Source organism: Pogoniulus pusillus, chromosome 21 (assembly GCF_015220805.1).
Source record: "Pogoniulus pusillus isolate bPogPus1 chromosome 21, bPogPus1.pri, whole genome shotgun sequence".
Classification (NCBI taxonomy): domain Eukaryota; kingdom Metazoa; phylum Chordata; class Aves; order Piciformes; family Lybiidae; genus Pogoniulus; species Pogoniulus pusillus.
The window spans coordinates 21,505,924-21,522,074 of NC_087284.1; the positions used below are offsets into that span (position 1 = coordinate 21,505,924).

The 16,151-nt window shown below is 44.5% G+C and overlaps 1 protein-coding gene across 1 annotated transcript in view; it reads right to left on the reverse strand.

Annotated features, from left to right (window-relative positions):
* Positions 1–16,151, reverse strand: part of ABCA13 (ATP binding cassette subfamily A member 13) — a 135,922-nt gene that overhangs the window by 64,046 nt on the left and 55,725 nt on the right. Inside the window, exons 22-29 of the mRNA XM_064160725.1 lie at positions 15,537–15,650; positions 12,805–12,895; positions 9,082–9,258; positions 6,471–6,771; positions 4,927–5,041; positions 3,546–3,875; positions 2,327–2,396; positions 831–965 (exon numbers count right to left, since the gene is read on the reverse strand). Coding sequence (XP_064016795.1) covers positions 831–965; positions 2,327–2,396; positions 3,546–3,875; positions 4,927–5,041; positions 6,471–6,771; positions 9,082–9,258; positions 12,805–12,895; positions 15,537–15,650 — 1,333 coding nt within the window. The remainder of the gene's footprint in view (positions 1–830; positions 966–2,326; positions 2,397–3,545; positions 3,876–4,926; positions 5,042–6,470; positions 6,772–9,081; positions 9,259–12,804; positions 12,896–15,536; positions 15,651–16,151) is intronic.

Consider the following 16,151-nt stretch of genomic DNA (forward strand, 5'->3'; position numbering starts at 1 on the left):
CACCCATTGCTCCTTGTACTATCTCAGGGAGCAGTGAGCAGAGCCTGTCCCCCCCTCCTGGCAGCCCTCAGATACTTATAAACATTTCTCAAATCCCCTCTCAGTCTTCTCTTCTCCAGACTAAAAAGCCCCAGGTCCCTCAGCCTCGTAGCCCTCCGCTGGACCCTCTCCAGCAGATCCCTGTCCCTCTTCAACTGGGGAGCCCAAAACGGAACACAGTATTCAAGATGAGGTCTCTAGTTGAGGCACTTACAGCACTTAATATTTATGTATTGAGTAGACTTTCTAACTCCACTCCTAAAGGCAATCAGTCAATTTAATACATTCAAATGTCAACTCAGAAAAATAATGGGGTTTGTTTAGTTGCCAATTGTATCCATTCCATTCCACAACTTCTTCAAAACCATGACCTTGGAACAACCATTCCATTCCACAACTTCTTCAAAACCATGACCTTGGAACAACCATTCCATTCCACAACTTCTTCAAAACCATGACCTTGGAACAACCATTCCATTCCACAACTTCTTCAAAACCATGACCTTGGAACAACCATTCCATTTCACAACTTCTTCAAAACCATGACCTTGGAACAACCATTCCATTTCACAACTTCTTCAAAACCATGACCTTGGAACAACCATTCCATTCCACAACTTCTTCAAAACCATGACCTTGGAACAACCATTCCATTCCACAACTTCTTCAAAACCATGACCTTGGAACAACCATTCCATTTCACAACTTCTTTGAAACCATGACCTTGGAACAACCATTCCATTCCACATCTTCTTCACAACCATGACATTGGAACAACTCTGTGATCTTACCAGGAATAATATTGCTGAAATACCAGCCACCTATATAATATAAAACGGAGTCAAAGAGCATCATCCAGCACATGCATCCAAAGGTTAGGTCTCCTCCTTGTGCCACTGACAGGTGCATATTATTCCACTGAATTCCTGGTAATAATAGTGAGAATAATGATTTTTTTTTTTTTTAAGTCAAAGCTTAATCAGTACATCATTAAACAGCAAAAAACCATCAACACCAGGTGGGGTTGGTCTCTTTTGCCAGGCAACCAGCAATAGAACGAGGGGACACAGTCTCAAGTTGTGCCGTGGGAGGTACAGGCTGGATGCTCGGAGGAAGTTGTTGTCAGAGAGAGTGATTGGCATTGGAATGGGCTGCCCAGGGAGGTGGTGGAGTGGCTGTCCCTGGAGGTGTTCAAGCAAAGCCTGGCTGAGGCACTTAGTGCCATGGTCTGGTTGACTGGATAGAGCTGGGTGCTAGGTTGGACTGGATGATCTTGGAAGTCTCTTCCAACCTGCTTGATTCTATGATTGGGCAGGGCTGGGTGCTAGGTTGGACTGGATGATTTTGGAGGTCTCTTCCAACCTGGGTGATTCTATGATACACTTCTCAATATTGAAGAACTGACACAGAAAAAGGCCATAGTAGATAACAGTACCACTAATAAGTAATAAATCATTAGGCATTTACAAGCCTCTGTTCTGAACAGCAGGTGGTATTATTGCAGGGAAAAGGCACAGAAGTTGTTATAGAAAGCACAGTTTATGAAGTTACAGCTGGTCCTTAATTTAGCAAACCAAAATTAACTATGATTTCCTGACAAAACCTCTTCAGCAAATCAACTTTTATTCCACTAGATTCATAGAATCAACCAAGTTGGAAGAGACCTCCAAGATCATCCAGTCCAACCTAGCACCCAGCCCTAGCCAATCAACCAGACCATGGCACTAAGTGCCCCATTCAGGCTTTCTTTGGACACCTCCAGGGATGGCAACTCCACCACCTCCCTGGGCAGCCCATGCCAATGCCAATCACTCTCTCTGCCAACAACTTCCTCCTAACATCCAGCCTAGACCTCCCTTGGCACAACTTGAGACTGTGTCCCCTTGTTCTGTTGCTGCCTCCCTTGAGGCAGTTGTAGACAGCAATGAGACCTGAGCCTCCTCTTCTCCAGGTTAAACCCCAGCTCCCTCAGCCTCTCCTCACAGGGTTGTGTTCCAGACCCCTCACCAGCTTCACCACCCTCCTATTTTCCAAGTTCTGACTGCTTTATACCATTTAATTCTGTGTTTTTAAATGCCTTTTGAGTAAATACTTGCTGACAATGAAGAATCTTAATTAATTTCATGTGATCCTGAGATTTCTTTTAATGATTAATAATAATATTGATACCAGAGAATAAATATTCATAATATTTCAATATAAATCATAACACAAAGTGAAAAACTTTTCTAACTGTAGGGTTTTTAAATAGTAATTACATAACTTTTCTTCCATCAAGAGAGCTTACCTGTTCCTTGGCCCTCAAAGAATGTAATGAAGAACACTCCTTGCCCAAAGGCAGTTGTAGAAAGAAGACACTGGAACACCAGAAGAAAACCAGGATATGAACATCAAATAAGATATGTTGTTATCAAACTGCATGAAACAAATAGACCTTTGCTTCGTGTGACCTAATGGTCATGATTTCCTTTGATGCTTAGCAGTGCTTCCCCACATACTGCAGGAGTGCTTTGCTCCACCACTGCCCTGGAGTCCTGGATACCCCAAATTGCTCTCCCTCCGTGGTTTGAATGGGAGAGGAAAGGTGCAAGAAACCTATTCCCAACAGACTTGAAGTAGGGGGAGCAAAGGGCTCTTCTGGCACGAGGGGTTCCTGTGCAGATGCCCACCCTGGAGTCAGGCTGGGGATTGGCTGTGGTCTTTGTGCCTGGGAAATGGTAACTCGACTCTGTCTAGGAAGGCTATAAATATTGGGGGACTTCCCACCTTGGCTCCCAGCCTTAGAGTTCTCCCCCTCCTGGATAGTTCCTGCATAGAGTCCCCTGGCACTGCAAAGGACAAGCTCCTGAGGGACAGGACCATCCCTCCTTTGGACAGTGCCCTCTCATAAGCACCCTTTGTGCAAGCTCAATATGCTAATGAGCACCCAGCCCTATCCAATCAACCAGACCATGGCACTAAGTGCCTCAGCCAGGCTTCTCTTGATCATCTCCAGGGACGGTGACTCCACCACCTCCCTGGGCAGCCCATTCCAATGCCAATCACTCTCTCTGGCAACAACTTCCTCCTAACATCCAGCCTGTACCTCCCCTGCCACAACTTGAGGCTGTGTCCCCTTGTTCTGTTGCTGATTGCCTGGCAGAAGAGACCAACCCCCACCTGGCTACAGCCTCCCTGCAGGTGGCTGTACAGAGCAATGAGCTCTGCCCTGAGCCTCCTCTTCTGTACAACCCCAGCTCCCTCAGCCTCTCCTCACAGGGCTGTATTCCAAGCCTCTGACCAGCTTGTATAGGTTTAAAGATTTTCCCTGAAAAAGACAAATTTGTATTCCTGTCTACATTCAAGGCACTTTCTCAATTTAATATTTGCTCATTTATTTCCAGTCAAACATAAAAGCAAACAGAAACCAGAGGAAAAAAAAAACCCAGAAATTACAGTCTAAAGTTTCAAAAGTATTGAAATCAAGATCATGACCAGAGGAGAAAAATCAGACAAGAGATATTTACCATGATAATCTGTTTGGTGAAACTCAATTGGTTCTGCAAGACCAACAAAAGGATGTAGGGTAAAAAGCTGATCATATACACAAGGCTGGCACACAGGGCTCCAGTATTGGCACTGCTAAAAAATGCTCCCAAAAAATAGCTTAATGTAATAACAGTAAGTCCAAAATCCACCAAAAAAAGAAAGATGAGGAATCTGTTGCTATGAGTAAAGATACCACTTGCTTTTAAAATGATGGCAAGAGTACAGCTGCTTATGGTGAGCACGATGATGTTCTCCAGAAACCAGGCGAAGAAATGAATGGCTGGGTGCACACCCATTGTCTTCATGTACTGCAAGACAACACAGCAAAGGGAGGACAGGTAAGAAAAATTGTCAGCTTCTCCCTCTCTCTCTCTTTTGCTTTTTAACCATATTGTCACCAGGACTCTACCAGCACCCTGAAGGACGTCGTCTTCCCATTAAATTACTCATCTCTTCCCCTTCCGTGTGTTATACTTTCTTCTGCTCTTTTCTGGATCTGATTCAGTTCTGAGATGATCATAGAAGCAGCCAGCTTGGAAGAGACCTCCAAGATCATCCAGTCCAACCTAGCACCCAGCCCTAGCCAATCAAATAGACCATGGCACTAAGTGCCTCATCCAGGCTTTGCTTGAACACCTCCAGGCACAGCCACTCCACCACCTCCCTGGGCAGCCCATTCCAATGCCAATCACTCTCTCTGCCAACAACTTCCTCCTAACATCCAGCCTAGACCTCCTGCAGCACAACTTGAGACTGTGTCCCCCCTCATTCTATTGCTGGTTGCCTGGCAGAAGAGACTGACTCCTACCTGACTACAGCCTCCCTTCAGGTAGTTGTAGACAGCAATGAGAACTTCCTCTTCTCCAGGCTGCACACCTCTCCTCATAGGGCTGTATTTCAGGCCTCTCACCAGACTCAGTCAGGGTTGGAAGGGACCACCTAGTTCCAACCCCACTGCCATGTCCAGGGACACCCTACCCTAGATCAACCTGGCCACAGCCTCATCCAGCCTGGCCTTAAGCACGTCCCGGCATGGGGCCTCAACCATCTCCATGGGCAACCCATTCCAGCCTCTCACCACTCTCATGCTGAAAAACTTTCTCCTCACAGCCAGTCTGAATCTCTTCACCTCCAGCTTCACTCCATTCCCCCTAGTCCTGTCACTCCCTGATAGCCTAAGAAGTCCCTCCCCAGCTTTGCTGTAGTTGGTAGCCAAAGCAAGAAATTACTGCCCAGAGAAAAAGGCTGGGTGAAATAAAGCCAGATGGATTACGAGCACATAGAAATACCTCCAAGTAAGTTTTGTATTTCAGTACACATTAACCAACCAACTTCATTTTCAAGATGAATTTCTCTTACCTCTTCAAGATGAATTTCTCTTTCATAAACCAGCCTGCGAACCATGCCAGCAACCGAAACCATCCATGATAACATCATCATAAGTGGGAAAAAAAAGCCTATATTGTTCAAGAACCTGTGAAAGGACATATACACAGACCTGTTAGTGCCTAGAGTCAAAATGGGGCTGGTTTTTTTAGCAGAAAGTTAATAGCAGGTTGATACTAGGACTACTATCAAAGTATGCACAAAATAAGAGCTGACACAAACGATAAGACTGATTCTTGTTCGAAATGGAATCACAGAACTGGAATTGGAATCATAGAAATGGAATCAAAATCATAGAAGTGGAATCACAGAATTGAATTCATAGAATGGTTTGAGATAGAAGAGACTTTAAAGATCATCTAGTTCCAAACACCACGCCACAGGCTGGGACAGCTTCTACACCACCAGGCTGCTCAAAGCTCCATCCAACCTGACTTTAAGCACTTTCAGGGTTGGAACTTCCACAACTTCTCTGGCTAGCCTGTCCCAGTGCCTCACCACCCTCATGGTGAAAAACATCTTTCTGATGCCCAGGTAGCCAAGAGAGGCAACAACATCCTGGCCTGGATCAGGAACAGTGAGGCCAGTAGGACGAGGGAGGTTATTCTTCCCTGTACTCAACACTGGTCAGGACACACTTTGAGTACTGTGTCCAGTTCTGGGCTCCTCAATTCAAGAGAGATGTTGAGGTGCTGGAAGGTGTCCAGAGAAAGGCAATGAAGCTGGTGAGAAGCCTGGAGCACAACCCTGTGAGGAGAGGCTGAGGGACCTGGGAGTGTGCAGCCTAGAAAAGAGGAGGCTCAGGGATGACCTCATTGCTGTCTACAACTACCTGAAGGGAGGCTGTAGCCAGATGGGGGTTGGTCTCTTTTGCCAGGCAACCAGCAATAAAAAGAGGAAGTTGTTGGCAGAGAGAGTGATTGGCACTGGAATGGGCTGCCCAGAGAGGTGGTAGAGTCTCCGTCCCTGGAGGTGTTCAAGAGGAGACTGGATGAGGCACTTAGTGCCATGGTCTAGTTGACTGATAGGGTCGGGTGCTAGGTTGGACTGGATGATCTTGGAGGTCTCTTCCAACCTGCTTGATTCTATGAACTTTACCTGGTTGATTCTATGATTCTATTCTGTGACTTCAATACATATCAGAAAATAACTTTGAGTTTGCCTACAGGACAAAATTAAGAGTAAATGGGAGGGCGAGGGTTAGCATGATCTAAGTTAGCTGCACAGTATGGTGACAAGATTTCTGTCCAGCAAACTGCTCTGAAGCATAGCTGCAATCCTAAGGGGTCATTTGCCAGGCAGACTTGCTTAAGTATTATGGTCAGAGCTGTTAAATAACATTTCCTATGCTGTAATACTCTAGTATTGGGCATACTGCTTTAATCCTCTGGCAACATATACATTCATTCACTGCAATATCTCACAGCTTCCTGACTTCTCTAGCACTGATCTAATAAGGAAAATACACTGAATTAAACAGCTGAAAGGTTTACTTACAGATCACTTGTATTACTTACAGATCACTTGTATGACAAGGGTAAGGCATTGCTTGCACCTGAATTGCTGGGTCGGAGATATCTGTCCCAGTCTGAGCTGAAATAATTGCCCTTTCAATTATGTCCTGAAGAGGAACAAAGATGTAGTTGTATTTAAACCCATCAGCTGGCAACTTCTGGGGATGGGCTTTCCAGGCTGGGTTTTTAATCCTATCTGTTCTCATGCTGTAGAGAATGTTGGTTCTAAGTGTGTAAGAAACGTGTGGCGGAAGGATGCTGCTGGAGTCTCGTGTCTTGTTCTTCGGCGTATCGAAGATGATACCTGGCACAGACAGAAAAGGAGCTTCAGACCCAATCTCACACACATTTGTATGATTTACATAGCTGATTATCACACAGGGCAGGCCTCTAAAACATCCTGACCCCCAGCACAAGAATGGTAGCTTTTACATAGACTCACAATTGTTTACACTACTCAATGTGAAATGCAGGAAATCATTCACATAAATGGCTCTGCAAGAATCATTCCTATCTGAGAAAATGCCTCCTGGGATTTGTTTGGCTTGTGGCTTATTCTCTTTGTGGCCAGAATCAACCACTTCTAGGGACTGATATCAATTTCACAGTGAAAGCAGCAGGCATGAAATGTGCCCAACCCTGGAGGTGGGTGACAAAGTCAACAGTACTAACCCATTAAATGTACACTGATCTTTCATTTCTGAGTCAACTACAAAATTTCTGGTTTAGCACAGAAAAAAATGCATGTTTATTTTATCTAGATGTGTATTACAAAACATGGATAGTAGAAGACCATGGCACTAAGTGTCTCATTCAGTCTTTGCTTGAACACCTCCAGGGACAGCAATTCCACCACCTCCCTGGGCAGCCCATTCCAATGGCAGATCACTCTCTGAGAAGAACTTCCTAACCTCCTCCTAACATCCAGCCTATACTTCCCCTGGCACAACTTGAGGCTGTGTCCCCTTGTTCTGCTGCTGGCTGCCTGGCTGAAGAGACCAACCCTCACCTGGCTACAATGTCCCTACAGGTAGTTGTAGACAGCAATGAGGTCCCCTCAAGCCTCCTCTTCTTCAGGCTGCACACCCCCAGCTCCCTCAGCCTCTCCTCACAGGGCTGTGCTCCAGGCCCCTCACCAGCTTCATGGCCCTCCTCTGCACATGTTCCAGTATCTCAACATCTCTCTTGAATTGATGAGCCCAGAACTGGACACAGTACTCAAGGTGTATACATATGGTTATGTTTGTGTATATCTATATATGCTTGTAAATTGCACCATGCTACAAATGCAGCTTCACTCCTTAACCTCCAGCCAGATGAGTTAGTTTGGTGAGTTCCAAGCCTTTCTGGGTCAGTCAGTGACTCCCAAACCTGCACATTTTATATAGGTTGGAAGAGTGCTGCTCTTTTTTTGGAAAGGCTATATGTGAATTAAAACATTTTATGTGAGAAGAGAAAGCATCTGCAATAAGAACAAACATTCTTGACTTTCAAACTCTTTTGTACACCTGATTATCAGCACCAAGGACGTAAGGCAGGAAAATAAGGGAGTATAATCACAGGGAAGAAAATAAATACATCTGTTGCTTGAGACTGTATTTACTCTGAAAGAACAAGTTAATTTCTCTGAGGTGTTGGTTTAAGAATAAATCTTATCCCAAATCCTCTTTTTGTCCTTTTATTAATCAGCATTCCTTGCAAAGTCCAAAATACAAAAATTAAGATTCAAAACCAGATGAACTTGTCGTAAGTTTCCTCATTGCTATGTATTTTTCATCACTTTCTACTCTGTTCTAAAGATTTATGACTGTTCTTTTCAATATTTTGGTGGAAATAAGACTCCAAGAATTTATTTGGCAGTTTCACAGCTAAAGCAACGGTGTAATTAGTCTGTATAGCATAAATTAGAGCATTCTGGTTTTGAGGAATACCTCTAAACTCTACTCTGCTCAGGTGAGACCCCACCTGGAGTGCTGCATCCAGCTCTGGAGCCCCTATTACAAGAGGGATGTGGAGATGCTGGAGAGTGTCCAGAGCAGGGCCATGAGGATGCTCAGAGGGCTGCAGCAGCTCTGCTGTGAGCACAGGCTGAAAGAATTTGGGCTGTTCAGTCTGGAGAAGGCTCCCAGGTGACTTTCTTGTGGCCTTCCAGTATCTGAAGGGGGCTACAAAAAATGTAGGGAGGGACTTTTTAGGCCATCAGGGAGTGTCAGGAGTGGGGGGAATGGAGTGAAGCTGGAGGTGGGGAGAAGTCAGACTGGATGTGAGGAGGAAGTTGTTGAGCAGGAGAGTGGTGAGAGCCTGGCAGGGGTTGCCCAGGGAGGTGGTTGAGGCCCCATGGCTGGAGGTGTTTGAGGCCAGGCTGGCTGAGGCTGTGTGCAGCCTGCTCTAGGGTAAGGTGTCCCTGGGCATGGCAGGGGAGTTGGGACTGGCTGATCTCTGTGGACCCTTCCAACCCTGACTGATTCTGTGACTCTGAAACGTGCTTTATGTGCCTCTTTTGTAAGTCTTTTGATATATACTCTTAGCCTGTGTAAGCTTAACTTAGCTACACAGAGTAGAACCACAAAGTCTGCTATTTTTTGTCAGTATACAATTTAAATTAGATACTTACTGGCTAAAAAATTGTTCTGCTGCATGAGTTCATGAGCCTTCTTTTCCAGTTTCTCAACAGAGTCCAAAGGCTGGAAACGGTCCAGTACCACACAGGAAGAGAGATTTACTACAAGCTGTGACAGCAGGTCAATCTGTTCGCTCTCTGAGCTGTTAAACATCTTCTTCATCGTAGCTTCTACAATGAGGAAACAAATTAGGTTCCCTTAGTTATCATGAGCAGGACAGGAAAGTATGTTTCCAGTTGCATAGCTCATAACAATAACCACCTTTTGTATTAAACAAAATGTTTTAAACCCAGGAGTTTTAGTGTGAACCTGTGGAAGCACAGTCCATGTTTCAGAGGCTTTCACAAGTGCTCAGCTATGTTTTCCTTCCATTTCAGAGTAACAAGGTTGAAGTTGCAGAAAGAGAACCTGACCTTGAATCTGCAGGACTTGAAAGATTTCATTACCTTTCTATAAATACTCCCACAAATGTGAGTGAGTTACTGTACTTTGAACATCACAGGAGAAATCCATCTCTTTCATCTAGTAATGTATTGGACAGTTCTCTTCTTGACACTGCTAATATCTCAAACACATCATTATACAGGGCATCAGCATTTTGGCTTGAGCCTTATATTTGAAAAGCACCTGAAATAAAGCCTACAACCCCTCTGTTTTGACTTTGATCTTATCTGTGGAGTCATTGTGAATGTATATCTTGTTTCCAAAAAGAGAATTTAGATCTTCATCCATTGGTAATGAATGTAGAGTGTTATACTCTTATGCTTGAGAGAGTGGCCAGGATAACGTCACCTAGAAACAACATGAATTTGTCTGGGCTTAATGGAAATGTCTGAATTTCTCAGGTAGTAATGTTATAAACAAACTAATATGAGACAAAGCTGGTGAGAGGCCTGGAGCACAGCCCTGTGAGGAGAGGCTGAGGGAGCTGGGGGTGTGCAGCCTGCAGAAGAGGAGGCTCAGGGCAGAGCTCATTGCTGTCTGCAGCTGCCTGAAGGGAGGCTGTAGCCAGGTGGGGTTGGGCTCTTCTGCCAGGCAACCAGCAACAGAAGAAGGGGACACAGTCTGAAGTTGTGCCAGGGGAGGTCTAGGCTGGATGTTAGGAGGAAGTTGTTGGCAGAGAGAGTGATTGGCATTGGAATGGGCTGCCCAAGGAGGTGGTGGAGTCACTGTCCCTGGAAGTGTTCAAGCCAAGTCTGGATAAAGCACTTAGTGCCATGGTCTGTTTGACTGGACAGGGCTGGGCGCTAAGTTGGACTGGATGAGCTTGGAGTTCTCTTCCAACCTGGCTGATTCTAGGACTCTAAGACATAGGCTTTAAAAAGGATATGTGATGACCTCATTTGATAATAGTGGTGACAAACTCGGTCTTAAGCAAACCCTGGAATAGAGATATTAGTCAGTGTCAACATGAAACATTACAACATAAAGGCAGACAAGTGGAAAAATGTATGGAGTGTTCTGGAGAAGAGACATGATTAAGCAGTGAAAAAAGGATAAAGATCACAAGGAGAAAAAGCAGAGGAACAGACAGTTCAAAACCCATAAGACAAGCAAGCAATGACAGGGTGAATTCATGGGTTGAAAGATAACAGCACCAAATATAGATGCCATATTTCTTATTTATTGCTATTCTTGAGGAACACAAAGGAAATATGCATGCTGATACCTGCTTTGTGACATTACAGAGCAGAGAATATTTCCAATATTAAAGGCCAAGGAGGAGAATTAAACTTTCATCTATGTTTTTGTACTTATATGTGCAATTACATATAGCCTTATATATGTATAAACATATAGCCCTACATATATTAACCCATGCACCACAAAAATTCACCAGAGCTCTCTTCACCAGCTAGACCTTTGAAAGACTACACTTTTAAATCAACAACTTAAGAAGTCTCTTATGCACTGAACTACTGAATACTTTTGCTTAAGAGATACCAACTAGAATCATAGAATCAGTCAGGGCTGGAAGGGACCACGAGGAGCATCTAGTTCCAACCCCACTGCCATGCCCAAGGACACCCTACTGTAGATTAGGCTGACCAGAGCCTCATTCAGCCTGGCCTTAAGCACCTCCAGGGATGGAGCCTCAACCACCTCCTTGGGCAACCCATTCCAGGCTCTCACCACTCTCATAGGGTTTGTGTTCCAGGCCACTCACCAGCTTCACCACCCTTCTCTGGCCAGGTTCCAGTATCTCAACATCTCTCTTGAATTGAGGAGCACAGAACTGGGCACACAACTCAAGGTGTGGCCTGAGCAGAACTGATTACAGGGGTAGAATAACCTCCCTTGTCCTGCTGGCCACACTGCTCCTGATCCAGCCCAGGATGCCATTGGCTCTCCCGGCCACCTGGGCACACTGCTGCCTCATCTTCAGCCTACTATCTACCAGCACCCCCAGGTCCCTTTCTGCCTGGCTGCTCTCCAGCCACTCTGTCTCCAGCCTGTAGCACTGCCTGGGCAGCAGGCTGCATGCCCCTGCCCTACTGACAGCAAGACATGCTGATTGTTTTTCAGTTATGAAACTCTTATAAAATCTTTGGGGAACTTCAATCTCTGGCATAATTTGTTCTCTTTTCCTTGTGTCCCTGCATATTCAAAATTACTCATAATAATCCCCCTCTCTCCCTTGGGATATGTATCTGACCCTGCAGGGCATGTTCTCTACTGCTGGGGATTTAGGATTGCAATAGCAGTGCAGAATGCTTGCAGCCAAGCATGGCTGTGACTAGGGGGGCACTGCTGGCAAGCACTGCACAGACATCTGAGCAGGACCCACTCCTCTCCCATTAGAGCCACAGAGAGCTGTGGCCAGGCCTGCCCCAGACTGCAACACACACCACAACACAGCCTGGCTGTGGACCTGGCCATGGACCTGCTGATTCAGCTCCAGACTCCTACCTGAAGGGTGACAGCCTGGCCTAGCCTTGGAATCACACCCATAGCCCTCTCTGGCCATCCCAAGGCTGGGTCTGGCCCTCATTATACTGACAGGAGCCCAAGGTTGCTGCTTCCTGATGATGGCCATATCTTGACCTTTTCTGAAGCTCAAGGAGACCATAAACAACTATTTATTGATAGAAAAACAAACCAAACAAAGCAGACAGCTTTTGATTAAACACTTCATATCATTTTCTGCTCATTTCCATTTCAAGTTTGTATCTTTCCTTCAAAATTTACTTCCACCTAATGGATCTGGGGCAGTTGGGATTCCCTTCTCTGCTTTTCTCCCTTCCCTGCTTTTCAGTACAGTCCCATATTTCTAACACAGCTTCAGTGGGAGTTTGCTGCTTCTATTCTGTTAACAGATATTCCAAGTCTTTCAATACTTTGAAATGCAAATTGTCAAGGCACAGAGAAGGAAAAAGACAGTTAGAAATACTTGAGAGTAAATTCTCTTATTGAAATGAAGTCTGGTATTTCAGCATCATTTCAGTAAGGAAAACATTCCATTTCAACTGAATGTAATTATAAGTTGGAACAAGTTGTCCAGGGAGGTTGTGGATGCTCCCTCCCTGGAGGTATTCAAAGCTAAGTTAGATGAGGTCTTGAGTGACATGTTCTAGTGGGAGGTGTTCCTGCCTATGGCAGGGGGTTGAAATTGGATCATCTTTGAGGTCCCTTCCAACCTAAACCATTCTATGATTCTGCAAGTTCAAGTTGAAGTCTAATACCAGTAATCAGTACATGCACTTTGATATACATACCATATACTTGCATTTTTGTTAAGAGTTTTTCCATGTCAACATCCAAATGACTTTCTATGAAGTGCTTTATGAAGTTGCTTTGCAGTGCTTCCTAAAACAAAGCATTTAGATGTTGCATCACATTCATCTTCTCTAAAGAAACACAAGATAGACATGTGCATTCAGGTTCAACTCTGTTACCAGTATTTCCTGCAGAGCACTGCAGAAGCCACTTAGCCTCTCCTTCTCTTCAGTCTTTCCCTCTTAACCTGTCAACTTCACACATTTCAGACAAACAGCAGCAGATGTGCTCTCCATCACTGTAGACCACTGCCCTCCTTCATTGCAAATCACAGGCTCACAGGATGTTAGGGGTTGGAAGATACCCAAGGAGATCATCGAGTCCAACCACCCTGCCAGAGCAGGACAATCCTATCTAACACAGATCACAGAGGAACACATCCAGACAGGCCTGGAAAGGCTCCAGAGAAGGAGACTCCACAACCTCTCTGGGGAGCCTGTTCCAGTGCTCTGAGACCCTTACAGTAAAGAAGTTCCCCCTTGTGTTGAGGCAGAACCTCTTTTGCTGCAACTTACACCCATTGCTCCTTGTCCTACCACCGGGAGCAGTGAGCAGAGCCTGTCCCCCACTCCTGGCCAGCCCTCAGATATTTAGAAACATTTATCAAATCCCCTCTAAGTCTTCTCCTTTCCAGACAAAAAAGTCCCAAGTCTCTCAGCCCCTCCTCATAAGCCATGCCCTCCAGTCCCCCAATCATCCTCGCAGCCCTCATCATTGCAAATGTGCTGTAACAGAAACCCACTTCATTTTCCTGCAGGACTTTTGGACCATTATGCTGTGAGCACTACTACCATTACTACTAGTAGTAGTCAAATAAATAGATATTTAAAACTGGGAAATTCTTTTACATTATTTTAACTTCCCCTCATTTGCCAAATTCTAAGGGGCAGACACTGAGGGGCTGAGGACTGTTAGCTCTATCTCTAAGTCTAACACGTGGTTACTACCATCATTGGAGACCTGGGTTCAAATCCCACTTCTGACACCAGGCAAATAGATATATCTGTGAAGCCACCACGTAAAAATCAGCCATGCCACTACAGAAAACACATAAAATAGCTGCAATAGCTTCATCTTAATTTCCAGACTTAATTAGCAATCAAATTGTGCTAGTTTGAAGCTAGCTAAAATGTTTTGGTGAGAATTAGATTACAGGCTGTGAAAGGGAAACAGTGGTGGTGTCTGCTTCACTCATAGGCTTACTGAGATGTATAAGAACAAGAACACAAAGATAGATAAAGTTGCTCTCTGGATCTGGCTGCCTCCCTTCTCTCTCTAACCTGGTGAAGTAGACATCACCATTGTTTGCTTTTCACGGCTGAGCATCTAATTCCTCTCACTAAAATATCCCAGCTAGGCTCAAATTAGCACAGTTCCTTAACTGAACTTCAAAGTAACAGGTCAGTTGACATATGTGGATTATGCTTATTTTCCTAAAGCACAGAAGTGCACATCAAACATGGCAAATGTTGTTGGGGAAAACAAAGGACACAGATGTGTAAGATGGTAGAAACATCAGTAAGAACATACTTCTATTTAGTCACCATTTCCACATCACTGTTGTTTGGTATAGTAATGTCACATATAGTGATTTTATTGAAATGTCTGAATATTAGCACACTGAAGCACAAGTTATGGGCTTGAAAGCAGGCCAGAACAGTGTAAGACCAAAGCACCTCTGAAAGAAATGTGGTTTGTAAAACAAGAGGCTTCCAGTCTAAACTAATTGTTTTATGGATTTCACAGCCTGGTACCATCTGCTGCCTGTTTGCTCACTTAGATGCCATAACTTTCTGCTTAGAACTAAGTTGGTAAATCCTCTGAAGGACTAAGATAATATAGCTTTGCTAAAGAAAAAGTTACTGTGCCTTGTTAGAAGAAATATATATAGCTAATGTATCCTAATAAGTAGTGTGTAATCCTTTAAATCATAGAATCAGCCAGGTTGGAAGAGATCTTCAAGATCATCCAGTCCAACCTAGCACCCAGCCCTAGCCAGTCAACCAGACCATAGCACTAAGTGCCTCATCCAGTCTTTTCTTGAAGAGCTCAAGGGACAGTGCCTTAACCACCTCCCTGGGCAGCTCATTCCAATGGGAAATCACTCTCTCTACCCTAACGTAGGTGTGTGTAGCCAATCAGAATCTAACATGATTTTGTAATCCTATTAGGTAGCCTTCTGATAGAAAGTGTATAAACCCATGCTTGGGTGTAATAAACTGGAACTTGCTTATGTTAAGCCTTCTCCCCATCTCTTATTATCCCTTTACCTATGGTAAGCAGCCTATGACACACTATCTTTTATCTGTTGCACACAGATCTGTTGTTGGAAAAAGCAAGTGACAAACAAGCAAGCTCTAGACAATATTTCCTTCAATCTCACATTCCTTTCCAATAAGCATACAAAGCCTTCAGGTGTATCCACTTTGATTGGTGCCTATGGCCTGGTGACTGTGGGCAATGGGGGCTAGTACCGCTTCTGAGTATTTTCGCCTCAGCAGTTTCTCAGTATCACACCCTAGGCTCATAGCCTGAAGTTAACCTCCCTCCTTGTCAACTTTTCTTCAAAACCCGAAGCCAGACAGCTGGGCAGTTTGAAATGTATAGAAATTCTGTCCAGATTAGACTGTAAAGAATTAGAAAGCAGAAAATTGTCCCACAGTTCACCAACCTGTAGTCGTGAGACCGTGAGGACACTTCCACTAGTTTTAAAACCCTTGGACATCCTAAGCCATGTCTCAGAATATGTCTTCAAGTTCTCCACAAAACCAAAAGTGAAATTAGCCTAGGAAAAAGAACAGGTGGGCACAAAGGAAGTAAAACCTGTGCATAATAAATCATAGAATCAATTAGGTTTTAAGAGACTTCCAAGATCATCCAGTCAAACCTCGCACCCAGCCCTAGCCAATCAACCAGACCATGGCACTAAGTGCCTCATCCAGGCTTTACTTGAACACCTTCAGGGATGGTGACTCCACCACCTCCCTGGGCAGCCCATTCCAATCTTAAGAAACAGGCAAAACTGACATGCTTCAGATCCTCCATTTGACTTTGGTAACCAGCAGTAAAAATCCATAGTTTGTTGGGTTTTTCTCACTTAAAAACCAAACAATATTTGCTTGCAATCTCTAAATACCAAGCAAATCAAAGAGAAGTCTTCCTGCTCTCTAAGAGATCAACACATGCTCCCAACTTGGTGTTGTCTGCAAACTTACTGATGGAGGACTCAATCCACTCATCCAGATCATTAATGAAGATATTAACCAGGACTGGGTCCAGCACTGAT